Below are 21,525 nucleotides of genomic sequence, written 5' to 3'. Positions count from 1 at the left end.
CACACTGCAGCAGAGGAGCAGCCTGGGACCCCGACCAGCTGAAACCTAACTTTAACTCAGGATCATATTTCCTACGTTTGTTGCTGGGTCCTCTCTCCTCCCTTAATGCTGACTTCTGTTGACTTGGGACAAGGAAACGATGCACTTTAAAGCTAATACACGCACGCACAATTACAGATATCAATAGAGCTGCATACAGTTATTTTTTCTTCACGTGTCGCGCCTCCCCTGTGGCTCTTTGGCGCCCCCCAGGGGAGGCGCGCCTCACCTATTGAGAACCCCTGCTCTACAGCAATAGATGGTTATACTTTACTGTAAGAGATTTTATTTTTATTTTCTTAATTTCTTATACTCTAATAGACTTTATTTTGGTTTACATGTATTTTGTGTAATATTTACAGTATTTCAGCTTTCAGCTACAGTTTCAAAATAAGAATCAATGGAATCAATAAAATCTGCATCAAAGCATTTCTGATTCTGGACCAATTCTTTGCAAGAATGCAAATTTGACAACAAATGTCACTGGCATGAAAGCTACGTACAGTAATAGACTACAATGACAAGCTACGTCCAGTAATAGATTACAGTGACAAGCTACGTCCAGTAATAGACTACAGTGACAAGCTACGTCCAGTAATAGATTACAGTGACAAGCTACGTCCAGTAATAGACTACAGTGACAAGCTACGTCCAGTAATAGATTACAGTGACAAGCTACGTCCAGTAATAGACTACAGTGACAAGCTACGTCCAGTAATAGATTACAGTGACAAGCTACGTCCAGTAATAGACTACAGTGACAAGCTCCATCCAGTAATAGATTACAGTGACAAGCTACGTCCAGTAATAGATTACAGTGACAAGCTACGTCCAGTAATAGACTACAGTGACAAGCTACGTCCAGTAGCAGGCTACAATGACAAGCTATGGTGCCCTGATTCCCACTGAGTGCTGGATTTAGTATGTTGGTGTCCACTGTGTAATGGTTGATTGGAAGAGCTCACACACTTGTTTGCTAGTTGTGTTGTTTGAAGGCAAAATGTTCTTTTGCTGCATATGTTAAATGTTCTGGTTAGAGCCGTCTACTAACAGAATGTGTCATTCTGACCATGGGTGCCTCTGTTACAGACTGTGTGGTAACGGTTTTAAAAAGGTGGAGTTTGAGTTGACTGCTGCATCAAAGCAATCAAGAACAACTGTAAGACCTCTGGAGTATTCTGGGATGGATTCCTGAGGGTCTGAACTCTGTGATGAAAACATACATATCTTAGAAACTTATTATTTCTGTTTCTCTGACTGTATTTCTTTTTATTACATTTTAAAAAACGTTTCCACATTAAAACTTTAAAAGTATGTGTGTGTGTATGTGTGTGTGTGTGTGTAGTGTGTGTGTCTCTGTGTGTGTGTGTGTGTGTGTGTCTGTGTGTGTAGTGTGTGTGTGTGTGTGTCTCTGTGTGTGTCTGTGTATGTGTGTGTGTGTGTGTGTGTGTGTGTGTAGTGTGTGTGTCTCTCTGTGTGTGTGTGTGTGTGTGTGTGTGTGTGTGTGTGTGTGTGTCTGTGTGTGTGTGTGTGTGTGTGTGTGTGTGTGTCTGTGTGTGTGTGTGTGTGTGTGTGTGTGTCATTTTCTCTGTATTTTTGTTGATCTATGTTTTCTGTGTCTTTTTTTTCTTTTTTTAACTTTATATGCATATTCTCACTAACAGCACGTGCCACAGAGACCTGTAAACATCAGATATCAGTTTTGCATAATGATGACATAACATAGCAAAAGTTAAATTAAAAAGAAGAGTAAATAAATACACAATAAGAAAAAACAGGAAGTAAAAATAAAAATAAAAAAATTAATTGAAAAAGCAATTACTACAAATAATAAATACAATAACGTTAAATTGAAAAGTAGGCTAAAATAACCACAATAATCCTTAAAAATAATCCTTTAGTATATCAACCAGCCACTCTCTCTGGCATTCCTGACGTCCTGCGTCATGCCGTCACCACTCTCTCTGGAAGGAGGCGGGCTTTCTGTGGCATTCCTGACCTCGTGCGTCATGACGCCGCACGGGATTGGTGGAAGAATACGGGGCTGAGCTCCTTCTCCGTCCCTATTGGCCACTGCGGGCGTCAGCCACATTCCCCTCCACTCTGTGACGGATTACTATGGAAGAAGGTGGAAAACAGTGAAATAATCCGAGTGGGCCGCCATCTTGCCTGTGGTAGTTCAAGCAGGGACGTAGTGGAAGTTAGGACGGAGCCCGGAACGTGACCCCGGCGGGGAGGAACAAACCGCGGATGTTTATTTGGATAACTTACCCCTCCACACTGAGGAAGATCTGCGCGGTTGTGTGTGCGGTTTGTGGTTTTCCAGTTTGGAAACCCGCTCCCATCAAACCAGTCCGACTACTAGCTGCTAGTTAGCCGCGGAGCTAACGGCTAGCTGCGGAGCTAACGGCTAGCCGGGCCAGCTAGCTGTCCGATGACCGAGCTGTGGTCGTCAGCGGCGAATTGAAGGCTCGGGAAAGTTCGGTCTGTTTCCCCGGATCTCCCGGAGGATGATTGTACGTGCTAACATGCGAACACTTGACCTTTTAGTTTGGAGACTAAGTGGAGAGTGTGTGTAAACAAGAGGGGGATCTGGAGCGGCTTTAACACGATAATCCTGCTGCGGCAATCAGTGCAGATCGATGGGAAATGTCCTCTCGGAAGCAGGCTGTTTATTGGACTGAAAGTCTCTGTTATTACTCGGAGATCGGCCTGTTCAGATGGGTCTGATCCGAAGAAGAGAGCTCTAACTCGGCTGTCTCTCTGCCCGGGCCTGTCCTCACATACACGGGTTAAATGTGTCATATTTTCACACTGTGAACCGTAACAACACTACACATACGGACCGGGACATCCGGGGCATGTCGGTGTCTGCCATCAGAAGCAAAGCTGCTGTAATCCGGGTTGTGTTCACGGGATTATAATAACATTATTAAGGATCTTCTGTGTGTTTGGATCCACCATGGGATCAGCCACCAAACTGGCCTTCAGTGTCTTCCTCATCTCCTGCTCCTCAGGTTAGTACACACACACACACACACACAACTAACACACACACACTCTACTAACACACACACTACTAACACACACACACACACACACACACACACACACACACACAACTAACACACACACACTCTACTAACACACACACACACACACACACTACTAACACACACACGCACACACTACTAACACACACACACAACTAACACACACACACACACACTACTAACACACACACACACACACACACACACACACACACACACACACACACACACACACTACTAACACACACACACACACACACACACACACACACACACTACTAACACACACACACACACACACACACACACACATCCATTTAACATCACATCAGTCTCTGAAAGCTTTCTAAACTTCTGTTTTCTGTTTTCATCTTCTGTTAAGTAAATAAGTAAATAAGTCTTGCAACCAGCTTTTAATGTGACAGAATAATAGACACATCTGGTGTGTGTGTGTGTGTGTGTGTGTGTGTGTGTGTATTTGATGAGCGGTTGACATTTAAAGGGCCAGTGCACTGTTTTGGTTCAGTACTTCAGCAGGCGGAGAAACATCTTTACGTGTTATATCACACCCTGAAGAAGGCTGTCTGGTTGCTTCTCCTCATGTCTTTTACATTTTATATTATGAAATAGCCACCAAAATCACAAATACCAAATTTCAGGATGACCCAGATCCTGTTGACCAGAGCCTTAATGGGCCAGCAGTGTAGCCTGCTGGCTCAGCAGAGAACTACAGATAGAGAACTACAGGTAGAGAACTACAGGTGGAGAACTACAGGTAGAGAACTACAGGTAGAGAACTACAGGTAGAGAACTACAGGTGGAGAACTACAGGTGGAGAACTACAGGTGGAGAACTACAGGTAGAGAACTACAGGTGGAGAACTACAGGTAGGCCCCATACTGGGGGCCACTAACAGACATAGTTTGTTTTAATTTTAAGAAACAAACATTTTACATTCCTTATGTTGTTATGTTTTTTGTTTGTTTGTTTTGTTGACTAGATGGGACATGCTTCACATATGAAGACGTGTGGATATCATCAGCAAACACTGATTTTGTGATCATTCACTTAAAAAAACCACTCTCTGATTTTATTTGGTGAATCCAGCCTTGTGATTGGATCAGGATAATCCTGTTTCTTTGGATCACATAGAGCCCAAACAGAGTTCAAAGTTTAGAAGACCCCAAAAGGCAGAAGTGATCCAGATCAAACATAGATGGGATTACTCTGATCTTAGTTCAGAATCCCTCTCTTGCTTTTGAATAACGGTGCTCCGATCAGGATTTTTAGGACCGATCACCAGGTCTATTGGAAGCCTTCTATTTATCATGTCATATATTTATCATATATTACTTTTAAAAGTATTAAAATTATCAGAAGATGATGTATTGTGAATTGTCAACGGTTTACTTTTCTTGACAGGAAACGTTCAACATCCACTTCCACTGTTAGAAACACCTTAAACAGCTCAGAGCTTAACATATAAAGGCTTATTTTGGAATAAATTACAAAAAACTGTCATTGTTAATTTACACAAACTTAAAGTGTACTAAACTTAAAGTGCAGAGCAAAGAAAAAGGATTCCCATATGTTGATGTCCAGTGTTTGAGGCTTGTCCTGCTGCTGTAAGGAACTGAAAACAGAAGCCGTGACTAAATGTTAGGACTGTATCAGTAATTGTTTGGCTTTGTGTCCTAGCTCAAAATCTAAAAAATGTCCTTTCAACCACTGCAGACATTTCTTCAGCAAAACAAATTCTTTGTAGTTTTTGTAATTTCAGACTGATCGTAACTGAGGTAAATGTTCTTCTAGTTCCACATCAGGGCTGAAGTCTTTAAATCTGGATCCATTTTAAAGAGACTTCACATCTCTTGGGATTTCAAGAACTGCAGCTTAACAGAACCACGGCTGCACTGTCATGAGGTCTTCTGCATCATGATTCAATGATGAAGACAGAAGAGGAATAGAGATTAGTAGAGCCATATCTCCTAAAGATTGAACTCCAAATGTCACTTGTGAAGCTGATTGATGTGACGTTGTCCTTCATAAGGCTGTCAACGTGTGCCAACACTGTTTGGTGTAACTGGCAGGCAAACATCAGTGACATGTTTACGCCCCGGCAGAGTGTAGCGTGAATCCAAGTAAGACCTGAGTCGCCAGAACCCTTCGTCTTCCACCACTGACTAGGGCTTTGACTTTTGCCCAAAAATCATATTCAAAGTTTGTTTGTTTATGAATATTAATATTCTAATATATTTGAATATTTATGAATAATATTTTGACCATTAAATGCCTTCAGTAAGGCTTATATTGGTATCAAACTTGGTATATGTTCTGTCCACCAGAGGGCAGTGTATCAGTCAGTAGGCGTGTAATGATGTTGTCAGAAGAAGAACACACTGCCACCACTGGTTTTTATTAAATTAAAAGTCAGAACCTGGATTAAAAACAAACAATATGCTATACTTAGTCTTAGTGAGAGAAACAAAGAGTCTCCTCTGTTCTTTCTGACCACGGTGAAATCTGGAGCAGGAGAAGTTAACCCTCTCCTTGATCTCATGTTGTTATAGAGAAGGAGAACCAGGAAATGAGTCGGGGGAAATGTGCTACCGAGCCACAGCCGAGCGACGTGCATCACCGCGACGTGTAGTTACATTTTGAAATGCGTGACAAAGCCTCGGAATCTGAATTGAAAACAAGGTTTACAAGCAAACACATTTACAAAAAATAATGCCCATAACCGGTTCGAAATTCAAATATTAAGGGCTGCCTAATATTCGTTCGAATATGATTTTTTTTTTTTGAATATTCAAATTATATTCGAATATCGAAGTTTGGCGTCAAAGCCCTACCATTGAGGCTGGTGGCGGCTGGTGATCGAGGCGTATGAATTCCATTATTCTGGCTGATCTTTCATTTTTTTTCTTGCTGTCATTACTGTAGGGTTGCTGTCGTTGCATTGCCTCTGTTACAGACAGCTGAGTGAGTGGCGCCGGAGCTGCTACACGACTAGGGTTGGGTACTGAAACCCGGGTCCACTATGGAACCGGTTCCTACACAAACGGTAGTATTCGGACCGGATTAGAACGCACATTTTGGTTCCGACTGAAATATTTCCCCTCTGTCGCTCCGGACAGCGGCAGACTCTTTTTTCTTTCTCCCTTTTCTGCCGAGTGGCGCCCGTGCCCGCTCGCGGTGTGAAGCGCATGTCCGCGCTATTCCCAGACGTGCACTCTACAATCACAGCTGATAGACGGCTTTTTGGACACGTTCCGAAACGGAGGTAAAAATATCCCCCTTTCTCTGTAGTCTACCGTTAGCTAGCTACCGTTAATGTAGGCTACTTTTAAAATGGCATATTTTCCCTCTGGGCTCACCAAAACGGACGTAAAGACATATTAACCATTCAATGACTGCACAGGATCACTAGTAAACATATTACACTCTGCTAGTCTATCGTTCAGGACAAGACCCTGGAGCCTGGTGCCCTTTCTAACTCCTCCCTGTGTGTGTGTGTGTGTGTGTGTGTCTCTGTGTGTGTGTCTCTGTGTGGGTGGGTGGGTGGGGGTGTGTGTGTGTGTGTGTGTGTGTGTGCGTGTGTGTGTGAGTGAGTCCAGGCCTCTTGGACACCATCTGAGAGGTTTCTCCTGTGCAGGACATGCATGATTTGATCCGATCCGTGATCTGAAATCCCCCTGGATTACTTTAGATGCTTGGTCCTGAGAAACCAGCTCTAACGGGGATGTTTCCTTCCTCAGGTGCCATCCTGGGACGCTCTGACACTCAGGACTGCGTCCACTACAACTACAGCCCTTCGTCCTCGCTATCATCGTCGTCCTCGCTGTCCTCGCTGTACGCGGGGGTGTCTGAGAGCCGGGGGAACCTGAGCGGCGTGGTCACCTGCTCTGGAGAGAAGGATAAGAGACTTCACTGCTTTGCTACGTGGAAGAACATCTCGGGAGAAGTCAGGGTGGTCAAACAGGGCTGCTGGCTGGACGACCCCGACTGTTACGACCGGTAATTATTATCATAACCTTATTTATTATCAGGTACGGGACAATAAGAGACAGAGAGACACACACACACACACACACACACACACACACACACACACACACACACAGAGACACACACACACACAGAGACACACACACACACACACACACAGACACACTACTAACACACACACACACACACACAGAGACACACACACACACACACACTACTAACACACACACACACACACAGAGACACACACACACACACAGAGACACACACACACACACACAGACACACACAGACACACACAGACACACACACACACACTACACACACAGAGACACACACACACACACAGACACACTACTAACACACACACACACACACACACACACACACACACACAGAGACACACACACACACACACACACACACACAGACACACACACACACACACACAGACACACACACACACACACACACACACACAGAGACACACACACTACACACACAAAGAGACACACACACACAGATCTTGTTAAAGCCTGAAGCTCCAAAGTTTAAATCTACATAAATCTGTCTTTATTTATAGATCAGGTCGGTTATAGATCTCGATCATATCCAACCGCACTTGAAGGCAGCTTCATTTCATGTAGAAGGGGGATGGGTTAGAGTCTGGGGTACTCTGGGGGAGGGGTTGGAGTCTGGGGTACTCTGGGGGAGGGGTTGGAGCCTGGAGTACTCTGGGGGAGGGGGTTAGAGTCTAGGGTACTCTGGGGGAGGGGTTGGAGCCTGGGGTACTCTGGGGGAGGGGTTGGAGCCTGGGGTTCTCTGGGGGAGGGGGTTAGAGTCTGGGGTACTCTGGGGGAGGGGTTGGAGCCTGGGGTACTCTGGGGGAGGGGGTTAGAGCCTGGGGTATTCTGGGGGAGGGGTTAGAGCCTGGGGTACTCTGGGGGAGGGGGTTAGAGCCTGGGGTACTCTGGGGGAGGGGTTAGAGCCTGGGGTACTCTGGGGGATGGGTTAGAGTCTGGGGTACTCTGGGGGAGGGGGTTAGAGTCTGGGGTACTCTGGGGGAGGGGGTTAGAGTCTGGGGTACTCTGGGGGAGGGGGTTAGAGTCTGGGGTACTCTGGGGAGGGGGTTAGAGTCTGGGGTACTCTGGGGGAGGGGGTTAGAGTCTGGGGTACTCTGGGGGAGGGGGTTAGAGTCTGGGGTACTCTGGGGGAGGGGGTTAGAGTCTGGGGTACTCTAGGCGAGGGGGTTAGAGTCTGGGGTACTCTGGGGGAGGGGGTTAGAGTCTGGGGTACTCTGGGGGAGGGGTTAGAGTCTGGGGTACTCTGGGGGAGGGAGTTAGATAGTGGAATTCTGACGCCGTAGGCGGCAGAATTAATGCACTAAACATGAACCGAATCCAGGCAATCTTACCTTTCATTGAGACCCGGAGGCCAATGAGTGCTTAGTTTAATAATTCAAGGGCTTCACCTTTCTCTCGTCATTTCTGTAGGATGAAATAAATGCAGTGCATGTATAACGTTACAACTTTGTGTGTCTGTGGAGAGTCTGTGGCTGCAGAAAGATCTCTCTGAATCCTCTTCTGTTCTGACAGCAGTGAATATCTTCTTAATGAATCCTATGTTTCCTACAGGAGTGAGTGTGTGACAGAGTGAATATTAATGGTCCCATGTTAACAGGAGTGAGTGTGTGGAGAAGAAAGATGCTCCTGAAGTCTTCTTCTGCTGCTGTGAGGGCAGCTTGTGTAACAGCCAGTTCTTCTACCGGCCTGACGGCAGCCAGCCGCCCGTACACAGTCAGTCACACCTTCTTTTCTAACATTACTGGACTCTGATGCCTCTGGATGGATCAGCCATGTTGTTAGTGTGTTGTTAACTTCATAAATAAATTGTTGTTGTCCCTATCTGTGTTGCCGTAGCGACGAACAAGCCGGTGGCGCCCCAGCCCACGGTGCTGAGCACGCTGATGTACTCGCTGGTTCCCATCATGGCCGTCAGTGCCGTCTTCCTCTTCTCCTTCTGGATGTACCGACACCACAAACTGGCCTATCCTCCGGTCCTGGTACCTACACAGGTAACACACACACACACACACACACAGACAAACACACACACACACACACACACACACACACACACACACACACACACACACACACACACACACACACACACACACACACACACACACACACACACACACACACCGACACCACAAACTGGCCTATCCTCCAGTCCTGGTACCTACCCAAGTAACACACACACACACACACACACACACACACACACACACACACACACACCACACACACACACACACACACACACCACACACACACAGAGACACACACACACACACACAGACACAGAGACACACACACACACACACACACACACACACCACAAACTGGCCTATCCTCCAGTCCTGGTACCTACCCAAGTAACACACACACACACACACACACACAGAGAGACAGAGACACACACACACAGGTAACACACAGACACACACACACACACACACACACACACACACACACACACACACAAACTGGCCTATCCTCCAGTCCTGGTACCTACCCAGGTAACACACACACACACACAGACAGACACACACACACACACAGGTAACACACACACACACACACACACACACACACACACCACAAACTGGCCTATCCTCCAGTCCTTTAACCTACCCAGGTAACACACACACACACACAGACATACACACACACACACACAGGTAACACACAGACACAGACACACACACACACACACACACACACACACACACACCACAAACTGGCCTGTCCTCCAGTCCTGGTACCTACCCAGGTAACACACACACACACACAGACATACACACACACACACACAGGTAACACACAGACACAGACACACACACACACACACACACACACACACACACACACACACCACAAACTGGCCTGTCCTCCAGTCCTGGTACCTACCCAGGTAACACACACACACACACAAACACACACAGACAGACATATTCAGGCAGCTGCAGACAGACTTAGGACTGAACAGTGTCTCACAGTAAATGATGAGGATTTAAAATGTTTGAGCGTCTGAATGAAAGCAAGCTGCTGCTGTTGTTGTTGTTGTTGTTGTTGTTGTTGTGTCTGACTGTGGACTGTTTCTGCCTCTTAGCACGCCTTTCATATAATGATCGAGGTAAGATCAGCTGTCCCTGTATTTCATCAGCCTCCCTTTATAATAACATCACTGATACATCACTTACAGTCAGTTCAGTTAACTATTACATTATTATTAGTATTATTATTATTACATTATTATTATATACACTATCAGTAACTCATGTAGTAGTGATGGTATTATATACTATCAGTATCTCATGTAGTAGTGATGGTATTATAAAGTATTTGTCCCGTTCATTGAATTTGATTTTGCATCTTTATCTTCCTCCAGCCTGACCTTTCTTTAGTTCCTCCTTAGTACACTTTATTACTTTATATACACTTTATTACTTTTTATTACTTTATATACACTTTATTACTTTATATACACTTTATTACTTTATATACACTATTTCATTTATTCTCTGTGTTGTCTATGACAGGTTATGACACGTTGGAGCGTTTAGCTGTCAGCCTGTTAACCTGCCAGCTAACGGCAGGCTAATGCTACCGGCTGCCACGTGCAGCGGTGCTTCTGTTGCCTGTAGCGTCTGTTTCAGACACCAGGGGGCAGCGCAGGCGTCCAGTATTACACACAGAGAGATGTGAACATGAGTCACATGTCTGTACTTCAGTCCCCTGATGAGTCTCCTTGTTGTTGTTGTCCCAGGACCCCGGCCCCATGCCCCCCTCCCCCCTGCTGGGACAGAAGCCTCTGCAGTTACTGGAGGTCAAAGCCAGGGGGCGCTTCGGCTGTGTGTGGAAGGCTCAGCTGCTCAGCGAATACGTCGCCGTCAAAATCTTCCCCCTGCAGGTCTGTACTGTCAATACATCACTTCCTGTCTTGTTTTGTATTCATAGAACTTTTCCTGACAAGTTTATGAAATGCTTTTAGAAAAAACACAACAGCAATGAGTGAGTGTTTACAATGAAACCAAAATCCCCATCACCAAACTCCACCAGACTCCATGTAAATAATCACTACTTTTATCATGGTAAAACACACTTCATTCAAAGTGGACAGAAACTAAATAAAACTATCAAAAGCCGTCTTGGTTCATCTTTCCACTGTTCCAACAATCACCACTCTGGTTTGGTTGAAATAAACCCTTAATTCACCCATTTACATGTGGAAATATGCTGGCTCTATACACGCTAAAAGTCCTGATTATTTACATGGAGTCTGGTGGAAATGTGCTGGCTCTATACACGCTAAAAGTCCTAATTATTTACATGGAGTCTGTTGGAGATATGCTGGCTCTATACACGCTAAAAGTCCTAATTATTTACATGGAGTCTGGTGGAAATATGCTGGCTCTATGCACGCTAAAAGTCCTAATTATTTACATGGAGTCTGGTGGAAATATGCTGGCTCTATACACGCTAAAAGTCCTGATTATTTACATGGAGTCTGGTGGAAATATGCTGGCTCTATACACGCTAAAAGTCCTAATTATTTACATGGAGTCTGTTGGAGATATGCTGGCTCTATACACGCTAAAAGTCCTAATTATTTACATGGAGTCTGGTGGAAATATGCTGGCTCTATGCACGCTAAAAGTCCTGATTATTTACATGGAGTCTGGTGGAAATATGCTGGCTCTATACACACTAAAAGTCCTGATTATTTACATGGAGTCTGGTGGAAATATGCTGGCTCTATACACGCTAAAAGTCCTAATTATTTACATGGAGTCTGGTGGGTGAACATTAGTCCTGTAGGGTTACATTACAGCTTGGTTCTGGTTTAATACTGGACCAGTTTCAGAGATTGTTGTTCCATCAAACACTCAGACACACACACATGGAGACAGAGAGTCCAGGTTGGAATAAAATACAGAAATGTCTCTTTAGGTGTGAAAGATGTTGGGTTGTGTTTCAGAACAAGCATTCGTGGCAGAACGAGTACGAGATGTTCTGTGTGAGCGGGATGAGACACGAGAACCTGCTGCAGTTCATCGGAGGAGAGAAAAGAGGAAGTGACACGGAGCTGGAGCTGTGGCTCATCACTGCCTACCATGAGAAGGTGCTGCCCCCTGCTGGACAACACACACACACACACACACACACACACAGACACAGACACACACACACAGACACAGACACACACACACACACACACACACACACACACACACACACACACACACAGAGACACACACACACACACACACACACACAAACAGAGACAGAGACACACACACTCACACACAGGCATGCACAGACACACATTATTAAATCTCCTCGACAACATAAATGTTCACGTTTGCGCACACACAACACATCAGACGCAGCAAGTATTGACTGTCAGAGTGACAACGGCTCCCTGTGGTGGGATAACTTAATGCTGCAAACACCGAGCAGAGCCAGCCCCCGACCTCACAACAGCCTAGCCTGTTTAATGTTAACGCTAACGTCACAGTTAACAGCTAACAGGAGTCAGAGCCGACGTTTGCATTTACAGTGAGGGCACTGATGATAACATTACGTGAATACAAGTGAATACAAGTCAAAACTCTGCTACAGCTCAAATATGGCCCTGACGTTACCACTTAACGTTACTTACTTACTCCTCTTCATCCCCTGGAGGACATAAGGCTGCAAAGAGATCTCGCCATCACATGTATTCATCGCAACATGCTGCACATCTCTCATCTCCCTGTGATAGGTCATCTCCCTGTGATAGGTCATCTCCCTGTGATAGGTCATCTTTGTGATAGATCATCTCCCTGTGATAGATCATCTCCCTGTGATAGATCATCTCCCTGTGATAGATCATCTCCCTGTGATAGGTCATCTCCCTGTGATAGGTCATCTCCCTGTGATAGGTCATCTCTCTGTGATAGATCATCTCCCTGTGATAGATCATCTCCCTGTGATAGATCATCTCCCTGTGATAGATCATCTCCCTGTGATAGGTCATCTCTGTGATAGGTCATCTCCCTGTGATAGGTCATCTCCCTGTGATAGGTCATCTCTGTGATAGATCATCTCCCTGTGATAGGTCATCTCTGTGATAGATCATCTCCCTGTGATAGGTCATCTCCCTGTGATAGATCATCTCTGTGATAGATCATCTCTGTGATAGGTCATCTCCCTGTGATAGGTCATCTCTGTGATAGATCATCTCTGTGATAGGTCATCTCTGTGATAGATCATCTCTGTGATAGGTCATCTCTGTGATAGGTCATCTCTGTGATAGGTCATCTCCCTGTGATAGATCATCTCCCTGTGATAGATCATCTCTGTGATAGATCATCTCTGTGATAGATCATCTCTGTGATAGATCATCTCTGTGATAGATCATCTCCCTGTGATAGATCATCTCCCTGTGATAGATCATCTCTGTGATAGGTCATCTCTGTGATAGATCATCTCTGTGATAGGTCATCTCCCTGTGATAGGTCATCTCTGTGATAGGTCATCTCTGTGATAGGTCATCTCCCTGTGATAGGTCATCTCTGTGATAGATCATCTCCCTGTGATAGATCATCTCCCTGTGATAGGTCGGCTCCCTGTGATAGATCATCTCCCTGTGATAGGTCATCTCTGTGATAGATCATCTCCCTGTGATAGGTCATCTCTGTGATAGATCATCTCCCTGTGATAGGTCATCTCTGTGATAGATCATCTCCCTGTGATAGGTCATCTCTGTGATAGATCATCTCCCTGTGATAGGTCGGCTCCCTGTGATAGATCATCTCTGTGATAGGTCATCTCCCTGTGATAGGTCGGCTCCCTGTGATAGGTCATCTCTGTGATAGATCATCTCCCTGTGATAGGTCATCTCTCTGTGATAGGTCATCTCTGTGATAGATCATCTCCCTGTGATAGGTCATCTCCCTGTGATAGGTCATCTCTGTGATAGGTCATCTCTGTGATAGATCATCTCCCTGTGATAGATCATCTCCCTGTGATAGATCATCTCCCTGTGATAGGTCATCTCTGTGATAGGTCATCTCCCTGTGATAGGTCATCTCTGTGATAGGTCATCTCTGTGATAGGTCATCTCTGTGATAGATCATCTCCCTGTGATAGGTCATCTCTGTGATAGGTCATCTCTGTGATAGATCATCTCCCTGTGATAGGTCATCTCTGTGATAGGTCATCTCCCTGTGATAGGTCATCTCTGTGATAGGTCATCTCTGTGATAGGTCATCTCTGTGATAGATCATCTCCCTGTGATAGGTCATCTCTGTGATAGATCATCTCCCTGTGATAGATCATCTCTGTGATAGGTCATCTTGTCTAGCAGCTCCTCCAGCTAGCAGGGCCAACTTCTTCAGGACAGCCTGATTCTCCTCTAGTCTCTAATCGTTTCAGATTAATTTAAATAAAAAGGTTGATGATTAATAACATAATCATTTTCAAAACATTCAAATCAGTTATTTCTGTTTCAAAAGGCAGCAATAAATAACATTAATATCTAGAGTGTACATGCAATTTCATATATTATCAGTGAAATTAATTAATGCATGATAATCATGATCATTTTCAGACTATAATCTCTAATGGTTACTTTCCTCTCTGTGATTGGCTGTGTAGATGACCGTGTGTCCTCTGATTGGCTGTGTAGATGACCATGTGTTCTGTGTCTCCTATCAGGGTTCTCTGTGTGACTACCTGAAGGCCAACGTCCTCTCCTGGTCTGAACTCTGTCTCATCGCTCAGTCCATGTCCCGAGGTCTCGCCTACCTGCACCAGGACATTCCTGGACACAAGGACGGACACAAGCCTGCCATCGCACACAGGTACACACACACACACACACACACACACACACACACACACACACACAAACAGGTACACAGGTACACACACACACACACACACACACACACACACACACAAACAGGTACACAGGTACACAGGTACACACACACACACACACAAACAGGTACACAGGTACACACACACACACAAACAAACAGGTACACAGGTACACACACACAGAAGAAATGTCTCACTCTGTGTGTTAACAGACGATGTCTCACTCTGTGTGTAACAGACGATGTCTCACTCTGTGTGTTAACAGACGATGTCTCACTCTGTGTGTTAACAGACGATGTCTCACTCTGTGTGTTAACAGACGATGTCTCACTCTGTGTGTTAACAGACGATGTCTCACTCTGTGTGTTAACAGACGATGTCTCACTCTGTGTGTTTTTCAGGGACTTTAAGAGTAAGAATGTGCTGCTGAAGTCGAACCTGACCGCCTGCATCGCTGACTTCGGCCTGGCTCTCCGGTTCGAGGCGGGAACATCTCCCGGAGACACACACGGACAGGTGAGTCACCTGTGATGGTCTGATGTCTCCATCGTAGAGACAGGCAGGGACAACTCCATTACACAGAGATGGATCAGGGTTTTGGGTTTAGAGAGGCAGGACTACAGAGACCTGGGGTCTCATTTATAAAACCGTGTGTAGGATCCTTACTATAAGTGTACGTATGCCCAAAAGTCCAAAATGGTGTACGCCAAAAAAAGTCAGATTTATAAAACCGTGTGTACGCACACCTGTAAGCAACGTTCCCTTCCTCAAGTCAAGTTTATTTATATAGCACATTTAAAACAACCAAAGTTGACCAAAGTACTGTACAAATTGAAAATGAATAAAAAAAATAAAAATAAAAAAAAACAAAGCAAGAAATGCATGAAATACAGTACAATATCATCTCAAGATGCTACAAACCTCTAAGATCAACCAAAGGCCTTTCAGAACAAATATGTCTTGAGATGTGTTTTAAAACTGTCAGTGGAGGGGGAACATCTGAGACAAAGTGGGAGACTATTCCAAAGCTTTGGAGCTGCCACAAAAAAGGCACGATCTCCCTTACCCACTAACCTCGATCTAGGAACAGTTAAAAATAATTGATTCGCGGATCTAAGAGGCCTGGATTTGGAGTAGGGGCTGAGGAGTTCTGAAATATAGTGAGGAGCCTGACCACGAATGGCTTTAAAAACAAATAAAAGAATCTTAAAATCAATCCTGTATTTAATAGGTAGCCAATGCAGGGATGCCAGAATCGGTGTGATGCTTTCTCTTTTCCTTGTGCCAGTCAGAAGTCTCGCTGCAGCATTTTGCACCAGCTGTAGACGAGACAAAGAGGAATGGCCAATACCCAGATACAGTGAGATGCAATAATCAAGCCTGGAGGAGATTAATGCAATGGTGACAGTCTTCATGTCATCAGAAGACAGGATGGTCTTCAGTTTGGCAATATTCCGGAGTTGAAAAAAGCAACTTTTCACCACGGAATTGATCTGTTTCTCAAAACGAAGTGATGAATCAAAGATGACACCGAGATTCCTTGCATGGACGTGAAGGTTAAGAGACAGCGGACCCAGCTGGCTAGCTATGCTTGCTGTGGTGATTGGGGGACCAAGAAGAATCACCTCTGTTTTAGAGTCATTCAGCTGTAAGTAGTTTTTGGCCATCCAGCATTTCACATCCTGGAGGCAGTTAAGAATGGATGTAATCGAGTTTGAATCCCCCAGATTTAACGGCAAATAGATTTGTGTATCATCGGCATAGCAGTGGAAAGAGACATTGTGTTGGCGGAATATATAGCCCAAAGGGAGCATATACAGAGCAAATAAAATAGGTCCCAAAATGGAACCCTGAGGTACTCCACAAGTAATAGGGGCTGTGGAGGAGTAAAGGCTGCCAATGTTAACAGAGAAAGTCCTATCGGCTAAATAGGAGGCAAACCACTTGAGGGCAGTGCCCTGGATGCCAACCTGGTCCTCAAGACGATTTAATAAAATATTGTGATCCACTCTATCAAATGCTGCACTAAGGTCTAACAGAATTACGATGGCACATTTACCACAGTCTAAAGCCAGTAGCAGGTCATTTGAGACTTTGAGAAGGGCCGATTGTGTACTGTGACGAGCTCTGAACCCAGATTGAAATTTTTCCATGAATTTGTTATTATCTAAATGAGACAAGAGCTGAGCATAAACAATTTTCTCCAATACTTTAGACAGGAAGGGAAGCTTGGAAATGGGACGGAAATTATTTAAATCTGATTTGTCGAGGTTCGGTTTTTTAATAAGAGGATGAACTATTGCATGTTTAAAAATAGATGGGACAGTTCCATTGGCAAGACTGCTGTTTATAATAAGGGAAATTGTGGGACCTACAGTGTCCAATACATCCTTTAAAAGGTGTGAGGGAACAATATCCAGAGGGTAGGTGGATGACCTTGTATGAACAATAGTGTCATAGACGAGAGACAGAGATACAGGCTGAAAGCCATTTAGGATGGCATGGGGGGCAAGCATCAGACCAGGATCATAAATGGGCGGTGAGATATTTGAACGAATAAGATCTATTTTTGTTAAGAAAAATGTTAGAAAATCCTCACAAATGGCTGTGGATGGTACAAGACAAGTGTTGTCAACAGGGGTGAGAACTGAATTTATTGTATGGAACAAGGCTTTGGGATTGTGGTGATTTTTGGAGATGATGTTGGCGAAAAATTTGGCCCTTGCTGCTTTGACCAATAACTGATAATTAGTCAGACAGCCTTTCAGTATCTCAAAAGACACATGGAGCCTGTCCTTTTTCCATTTTCTCTCTGCTTTTTGACATAGTCGTCTAAGAGCACGGGTGTCACTATTCAGCCAAGGCTGAGATTTGGCTCTAGGTTTCCTGATAGTCAGAGGGGCAATGGAGTCCAAAATATTTCCACAGATAGAATGAAACTCTGTGATTAATAGGTCTGTATTCAGCTGATGGGGTGGGGTTTTAGAACCGCTAGGTGAAAAGGAGGCTCTGAAGGCATCTGAGAAATAAGTTGGAGTGGATGTATTTATAGATCGGCAGTAGTGAGCAGGAGTTTGATGATTTGAAACAAGGTGGAGAACCTGATACACTGATGGTCTGAGACACCCAAATCCTCCACATCCAGAGAATCAATGGATAGACCCAGTGTAAAGACTAAATCCAAAGTATGACCACGGTTGTGAGTAGGGCAGGTAACATGCTGAGTAAAGTTAAAAGAGTCCATAGTTCCGAGAAATTCAGCACTGGCATTGGAAGGAATGTCCACGTGAATATTGAAGTCCCCAGAGATTAAAATCTTATCATAGCCTAAAACCACCGAAGATAAAAATTCAGAAAATTCAGTTAAAAATAGAGAATTGTGTTTGGGAGGGCGGTATACAGTTACACAAAGGACAGGCTTTATACCACCTGTTTTAAACATAAAAACCTCAAAACTGGTATAAGCATTTGAACCAACAGGAGTGCACCGGTGGCATTTTTTAAAAATAACAGCAATACCTCCTCCACGGCCACTAAGCCTGGGTATAACTACATGTATTAATAATACGTCCAAAACGGCAGGCATTACGGTACTCGGGGACAGTTTCGATATATCAGACGTATATAATACGATTTCACAGAACTATATATTATATCCAAACAAGCCTTAGTGATAAAGGTGAAGATTATATATAATATTTATATAAATCACTTAGCTGTCTGACATTTCCCTCTGGAAACAGCCGGTTTCCTGCAGAGTGGCGAGGACCTGTATTTGGACCGGGATGGCACGGTTCCGGCGCGTTGCCCTCTCTACTGGACCCAATTCAGTACAGAGATCCAAGAGCTCAGCTTTAGGGAATCTAAATCGTCATATTAGCCAGTCATCGTCATGGTCCCTGAAGCCTCTTTCTCTCCTGATTCTTCCATTAGCGTAGTCCTCCTGCAGGGCCAGCAGTGCCATCATGCAGCATTACGCACAGGGGGGTCACCACAGTATTTATATGTTTACAACTATTTGTGATTGTTAACACCTTGCCAACATCACAGCATCAACTAGTGGTATCCCCGACGAAAGTCTAATAGACAAACACACTTTTCTTCATGCAGGTTTTAGTTATGAACAGTATTAAAGTTCGGACTGATAACGAGGACATTAAGTGTAACGATTGCGTGAGAGCTTAACGGCTGTATTTCCAGACTTTGACATTTGATGATATATGCTCAGTTTTAAAGACAGATATTTAGTTATGTACACTGTGTTCTGCAGTTATCTAATGCTAGGGTATTTGATGCTATCCTATATTCCATGTAGTCGGGCCATCTCCTCCTCCTGCGCTCCGTAGCGGACAATGTGATGGCGAGACAGCGCCGTTAAACATTAAGAACAACTTTTTATTAAAGATTTGAGTTGGATTTTACAAGGTGTTTATGGAACAAGTATCACTAAGTACAAGCGCAAATACCACTGCTGGATTTAATCTTCATGGTAACGTGGATGATATGGAGTGAAGAAATGTGCGTGAGGCATCAATACTTGAAAATATTACGAGTAATCGTTATTCCCACATTTACTCTCTGCAGTCTGACTTCAGTTCACCACCTCACCATCTGCGTCACAAATTCCTATTTAGTCTCCACAATATGCGTACGCATGGGTCAGAGTTTACGTGGAGGAACATGGGTCAGAGTTAACGTGGAGGCACATGGGTCAGAGTTTACGTGGAGGAACATGGATCAGAGTTTGGTGGAGGAACATGGGTCAGAGTTAACGTGGAGGAACATGGGTCAGAGTTTGCGTGGAGGAACATGGGTCAGAGTTTACGTGGAGGAACATGGATCAGAGTTTGGTGGAGGAACATGGGTCAGAGTTAACGTGGAGGAACATGGGTCAGAGTTTTCGTAGAGGAACATGGGTCAGAGTTAACGTAGAGGAACATGGGTCAGAGTTAACGTAGAGGAACATGGGTCAGAGTTAACGTGGAGGAACATGGGTCAGAATTTTCGTGGAGGAACATGGGTCAGAGTTAACCTAGAGGAACATGGATCAGAGTTTGCGTGGAGGAACATGGGTCAGAGTTAACGTGGAGGAACATGGGTCAGAGTTTTCGTAGAGGAACATGGGTCAGAGTTAACGTAGAGGAACATGGGTCAGAGTTTGGTGGAGGAACATGGATCAGAGTTAACGTGGAGGAACATGGGTCAGAATTTTCGTGGAGGAACATGGGTCAGAGTTAACCTAGAGGAACATGGGTCAGAGTTAACGTAGAGGAACATGGGTCAGAGTTAACGTGGAGGAACATGGGTCAGAGTTTACGTGGAGGAACATGGGTCAGAGTTTGCGTGGAGGAACATGGGTCAGAGTTTGCGTGGAGGAACATGGGTCAGAGTTTGCGTGGAGGAACATGGGTCAGAGTTTGCGTGGAGGAACATGGGTCAGAGTTAACGTAGAGGAACATGGGTCAGAGTTTACGTGGAGGAACATGGGTCAGAGTTTGCGTGGAGGAACATGGGTCAGAGTTTGCGTGGAGGAACATGGGTCAGAGTTTACGTGGAGGAACATGGGTCAGAGTTAATGTGGAGGAACATGGGTCAGAGTTTGCGTGGAGGAACATGGGTCAGAGTTAACGTAGAGGAACATGGGTCAGAGTTAACGTAGAGGAACATGGGTCAGAGTTTACGTGGAGGAACATGGGTCAGAGTTTGCGTGGAGGAACATGGGTCAGAGTTTGCGTGGAGGAACATGGGTCAGAGTTTGCGTGGAGGAACATGGGTCAGAGTTTGCGTGGAGGAACATGGGTCAGAGTTTACGTGGAGGAACATGGGTCAGAGTTAATGTGGAGGAACATGGGTCAGAGTTTGCGTGGAGGAACATGGGTCAGAGTTAACGTGGAGGAACATGGGTCAGAGTTTGCGTGGAGGAACATGGGTCAGAGTTAATGTGGAGGAACATGGGTCAGAGTTTGCGTGGAGGAACATGGGTCAGAGTTTGCGTGGAGGAACATGGGTCAGAGTTAACGTGGAGGAACATGGGTCAGAGTTTGCGTGGAGGAACATGGGTCAGAGTTAACGTAGAGGAACATGGGTCAGAGTTAACGTGGAGGAACATGGGTCAGAGTTAATGTGGAGGAACATGGGTCAGAGTTTGCGTGGAGGAACATGGGTCAGAGTTTGCGTGGAGGAACATGGGTCAGAGTTTGCGTGGAGGAACATGGGTCAGAGTTTGCGTGGAGGACCGCACATTCTCCTGTCAAGTTTGTTTTTAATAAATCACAACCTTTGTCTCTCTCTGTGTGTGTGTGTGTGTGTGTGTGTGTGTGTGTGTGTGTGTTCCAGGTGGGGACCAGGCGCTACATGGCCCCAGAGGTCCTGGAGGGGGCCATCAGCTTCCAGAGAGACTCCTTCCTGAGGATAGACATGTACGCTGTGGGGCTGGTGCTGTGGGAGCTCGCCTCCCGCTGCAAGGCTGCTGACGGTAAGACTCAGCCAGG

The 21,525-nt window shown here is 45.0% G+C and overlaps 1 protein-coding gene across 3 annotated transcripts in view; it reads left to right on the top strand.

The window, feature by feature from the left end:
- Window positions 1–2,016: 2,016 nt before the first annotated feature.
- Window positions 2,017–21,525, top strand: part of acvr2aa (activin A receptor type 2Aa) — a 55,239-nt gene continuing 35,730 nt past the window's right edge. The window contains exons 1-10 of one of the 3 annotated variants that reach the window (XM_036003998.1): window positions 2,017–3,056; window positions 6,851–7,104; window positions 8,776–8,896; window positions 9,020–9,174; window positions 10,278–10,301; window positions 10,935–11,078; window positions 12,147–12,290; window positions 14,870–15,015; window positions 15,436–15,550; window positions 21,371–21,509. In XM_036003998.1, the coding sequence (XP_035859891.1) occupies window positions 3,002–3,056; window positions 6,851–7,104; window positions 8,776–8,896; window positions 9,020–9,174; window positions 10,278–10,301; window positions 10,935–11,078; window positions 12,147–12,290; window positions 14,870–15,015; window positions 15,436–15,550; window positions 21,371–21,509 (1,297 nt within the window). In that variant the 5' untranslated portion in view covers window positions 2,017–3,001. Of the gene's footprint in view, window positions 3,057–6,850; window positions 7,110–8,775; window positions 8,897–9,019; window positions 9,175–10,277; window positions 10,302–10,934; window positions 11,079–12,146; window positions 12,291–14,869; window positions 15,016–15,435; window positions 15,551–21,370; window positions 21,510–21,525 lie in introns of all 3 variants that reach the window. The other 2 variants (XM_036003997.1, XM_036003999.1) reach the window with 2 other exon arrangements.

Source organism: Sander lucioperca, chromosome 8, assembly GCF_008315115.2.
Source record: "Sander lucioperca isolate FBNREF2018 chromosome 8, SLUC_FBN_1.2, whole genome shotgun sequence".
Taxonomy (NCBI): domain Eukaryota; kingdom Metazoa; phylum Chordata; class Actinopteri; order Perciformes; family Percidae; genus Sander; species Sander lucioperca.
The sequence above is the reverse complement of the archived record's forward strand: the minus strand, read 5'-3'. Positions and strand labels throughout refer to the sequence as shown.